Raw genomic sequence first — 4,391 nt, forward strand, 5'->3', positions numbered from 1 at the left:
TGTGTGTGTGTGTGTGTGTGTGTGTGTGCATTTGCGTGTGCGCGTGTGTGTGTGCATTTGCGTGTGCGTGTATGTGTGCATTTGTGTGTGTGTATGTGTGTGTGTGCGTGCGTTGTGTGTATGTTCGATGTGTGTGTGTATTGTGTTGTGTGTTCGTGTGCGTTGTGTGTTTGTGTGCGTTGTGTGTGTGTGAGTTGGGTGTATGTGTATATATAAATACTCATAAAACTATACCTAAATTCGCTAGAGATAAGTTAACATGTCTTGAATTTTGCGTCATTGCCAATGCACTAACTTTAACATTTGATGTCTAAGGCAACGTAGTGATTATTGCGCTCAGAGCACGTTTTGTTCCAAGACTATGTACATTTTTCTAGATAGAATGCTTGAAAGTAAACACTCACCAACGTTTACATTTTAAGAAAAATCCGAACCGCAATCTGTAATCAATGAATCTTTCGCACACTTCCCCATTCCGTGAACAGGCTATTAAACTGCTCATACCTTTTTGTATTTTGCGAAGTTCTTCTGCTTCAAGCTTTAGTGCTGATTCAAAAAATGACATATTTAGCTAGAAGTTGATTTAACTATCTGCTTGGTATATCTGATGTCTATCTAGCAGTACGTTATTAGCGAACAGATTATCTTTACTAGTATAGTTCCTATATACCTAAGCATATATATTATTGTATATATAATTTATATAAATATATGTATGTATGTATATATGGCGGTGCCTTCTCACGGCGATTGCTACGATGAATATATGTATTTAGATATATACGTACAATCTCAATACACACACAGGTACTTTTACTGCATATCATTTGCCCGCCAAAATTCCATGATGTTTATCATTTTTTACCAAAGAAAATGCTAGCTAATTGTCTACTACCGGAATAAAACCCATTCAAATCAATTGCCGCACCCACTTATAATATGCAAAATGTCGTAAACTTGATATGAAATCCAAAATATATTGGTGCTCACTATCTTGTATGTCGTAAACTAGTAACCAACATGTTTCAAACCCACCGACCCTGCAGTAGCCCACACATGCCGTCAAAGTCAGCCAAAACCTAAAGATCGAATACATATTTACTCAGCGATTGAATCCTTGGACCCACGCGCCTGGGGTAGAGAGAGTAGTCTATATCCTTGATTGCTGCAGTAATTTCAGAAGTCCTTTTGCACTCAACACACGCTAAGAGTTCTATTCTCTTTCTCGCTGGTTACACACACTCCGCAATCATGGGACACAACAACGTACGTAAGCGCGATAGGTGGAGACCCTTTGTACATACACGCATACATGGTCACTGCCTGTAAACATCCACTAAAGTTAATACATATTAGAATAGGTCCTTGCCAACACATCTGTTTGTGGTTTATAGTTGGCATTTCTGAATGCTCGAGACGACACACGACTATGAAAAGTACTAATGATATATAACTGCGCATACACTTATAGGTTTGGAACAGCCACCCCAAGAACTATGGGCCTGGAAGTCGTGCCTGGTATGTCAACACCTCCGCAAACCTCGTTTCTGTGGACGTATTGCGCTGTCGATCCAATATCCTGTTACTTTAGTCACAATCTCGCATGTTACACTTGGCAATATAGTACGAAAGCAAAACAATACGAGTTCGTCAATGTATGTGCGGTTGCGGTATCTGATATACAGCATGCACTCGACCCGTGCTACAAAGCTACTCTACGGTGTAGAAGGATTGTTAAAGTTCGACAGCATGACCAACGAATGTCGATAAGGGCAATAGACGGTAATCATCCAGATGATATGGTAAAAAGCACATAGACCAGCAACTCTAGGGATAAGCACTTTACATACAGCACGAATGGTGATCATTGACACCGGAGAACAGCAGTCTTTAGTGTCATGGTGCTGATGTGTCAATGCGTCAGCGTAGTTGTAGTGGGACGTTATGTACGACAAGCAGCGGTGACGAATATAAATTTGCCGGCTTTTTTTAAACACCGTATGCATTTTAGAAGTAGAACCCGAAGTACAAAGAGATACGAGTGGTAAGTCCTGGGTCATTGGTAGATAGGTTATCGTCATATGCCGTATATAGACTCATGTTGTTTCTTCTCGCACTACTTCTTCCTACAGCCGAGTGTGCGATAATAAGCACGGTCTGATCCGCAAGTATCACCTTAACATTTGCCGTCAGTGTTTCCGTCAGTATGCCAATGACATCGGATTCGTCAAGGTATGTAGTTGCGATTGTTGTCGTGGCATGTGTTATGGTGAGTATGTTTGGGATGCCGACTTGCATACTTTATATTTTCGTACAATGATATTCTTTCTAAAGTATCTGTTGATAGTAGCACGTTTGAAGGAGCGTATGGGCTTGTATAAAATAGTGTGTGAGTGTCGTAATGGGCCGAAGTCGGACGTGTGCGGTTTAAGGTTTGTTCAGATATACATATTCTAAAACATCCATTGGGTGTGTCAAAAACAGTCGGTATAATGATACATATACTATATGAGACAAAAGCAAGACGTGTATTTTTTTGCGTCCCGGCGCTAACGCGAGCTTTGGTGCAGTTTGATATTGATTGTTGTTTCCTTTTTTCCAATCCAACGCAGTACCGTTAAATTATTCGCACGGAGTTAGGGTCTAAACTGCCGCAGCCTATATCGTAGCATGTCATATATAAACTATGAATAAGGCCGGTGGAGCCGTGTAAATATAACAGCTGTCGATTGCTTGGTACTTGTATGAGGGTCGAGATGTGCTCAGTAGCCGTTATGAGAGATTGGAATGTGTTGTTAGTAAAGCAGTGTCAATGTTGCGATTGGCTTGCAATTGCTAAACTCACGATGCTCACGTATTGTATTTTGATATATATATCATGCCCAAGCACACGGTGTGTTTTAGATGGATGTGATGCGTTTCCGAAGAGTTAATATTGTTTATTGTCCTGGTAAAGTTATAGAAGTGTCTTGCATCAAATACAGAAGAACCCATGACATAGAGGACCTGCCCAAATATTATGCCAAACAGGTTCTTAGAAGTGTTCATATTGTTTAGTTTTATTATATATAGTTCAAAGATAATGTCATTCCATCTCTAGCCGTTGCGCATGTCTTTTGTAATGCCCTTTGTATACTCGAAGTATTGGTTTTTATATTGCTCAAATGTTAAGGATTGTGGTACTATAATGTGAAGTATATACGTGTCAAATGGTCTCTGGATGTCCAAGTTGGTTCGATGAAATGAACTGTGCGGAGTGTTTTTTGCCAATATATGTATATATGTATTGCGAATCTTTACCCGGTCTGTCCAAGTTTTATTTTATGCACATGACACACACTGAGCTGAGGCTCTCCCTCTGCTCGGTGGTGACCTGTCTGTGTTTGTCGCGTTCTTCGGAAAGTGCCAGACACCGCAGGCGCGTGTGCTAGATTGAATCCTAATTTCTCTTTGCCTTAGCGCGAGATCGGCTTTGGGAGCGCTCGCGCGTTCTATACCGATCTCTGCGTCTTCCTTCGTGAAATACATTAATTCTACAACCCCCAAGATCATGGTTGTGGTGAGTATCGTAGATGATCACATAAACAGCCTTTGCGACGACGATGTTACAATACGATGCACGCCTGCGTATTGAGAGTGGCGAGCGGAGGAAATTGTACCGTCTAATGATCTTGTTAGTCGTTCGATTATTAAAAATGAGCACATTGAAATTTCGGGCGAATAGCCTCCGATTCGTCTAATCTGCTGAAGAGCCAATTTCATGAAAAGTTAAAGGTCGATATAATGTAGCAATAAGAGTCAGCAGGTGATGTATTATTGTGCATCGCCCACGTTCGGAACTGCTAAAACTTTTAAGATGTATTTAATACATGTACCGATAGAATTTGCTGGATGACGAACGAGAATACAAATGTATTTTCCTTGAATAGCTGCACTTGTATAAGATTTATACATTTGCATATATATATATGTTCCATATAAATACACATATTTTCCTGTATATATATATATGTATGTTGTATTCATATATATATATAAATAGATAATATATGTATATATCATATACATACACGTATATATTAATATATATAGATTCATATATATATATCTATTTCTGTATATATATATATATACATAAACAAATTCATTTATATATATATATAAACAAATTCATCTATATATATATATTGTATATATATATCATGTACATACACGTATATATTCATATACATCTATTAATATAAATTTTTATTACACATATATATATATATAGATACATATATATATATATTTCTGTACCTATTTCTGAATATATATATATATATATATTTCTGTACATATATAAATATGTATATATATATAAACAAATTCATTTATATATATATATATAT

At 37.9% G+C, this 4,391-nt stretch overlaps 1 protein-coding gene across 1 annotated transcript in view; it reads right to left on the minus strand.

Annotated features, from left to right (window-relative positions):
• Positions 1 to 681, minus strand: part of SARC_07364 (hypothetical protein) — a 3,584-nt gene extending 2,903 nt beyond the window's left edge. The window contains exon 1 of the mRNA XM_014298697.1: positions 505 to 681. Within this exon, the coding sequence (XP_014154172.1) occupies positions 505 to 565 (61 nt within the window). The 5' untranslated portion in view covers positions 566 to 681. The remainder of the gene's footprint in view (positions 1 to 504) is intronic.
• Between the last annotated feature and the right edge of the window lie 3,710 nt (positions 682 to 4,391).

Source organism: Sphaeroforma arctica, assembly GCF_001186125.1.
Source record: "Sphaeroforma arctica JP610 unplaced genomic scaffold supercont1.578, whole genome shotgun sequence".
NCBI classification, from domain to species: domain Eukaryota; class Ichthyosporea; order Ichthyophonida; genus Sphaeroforma; species Sphaeroforma arctica.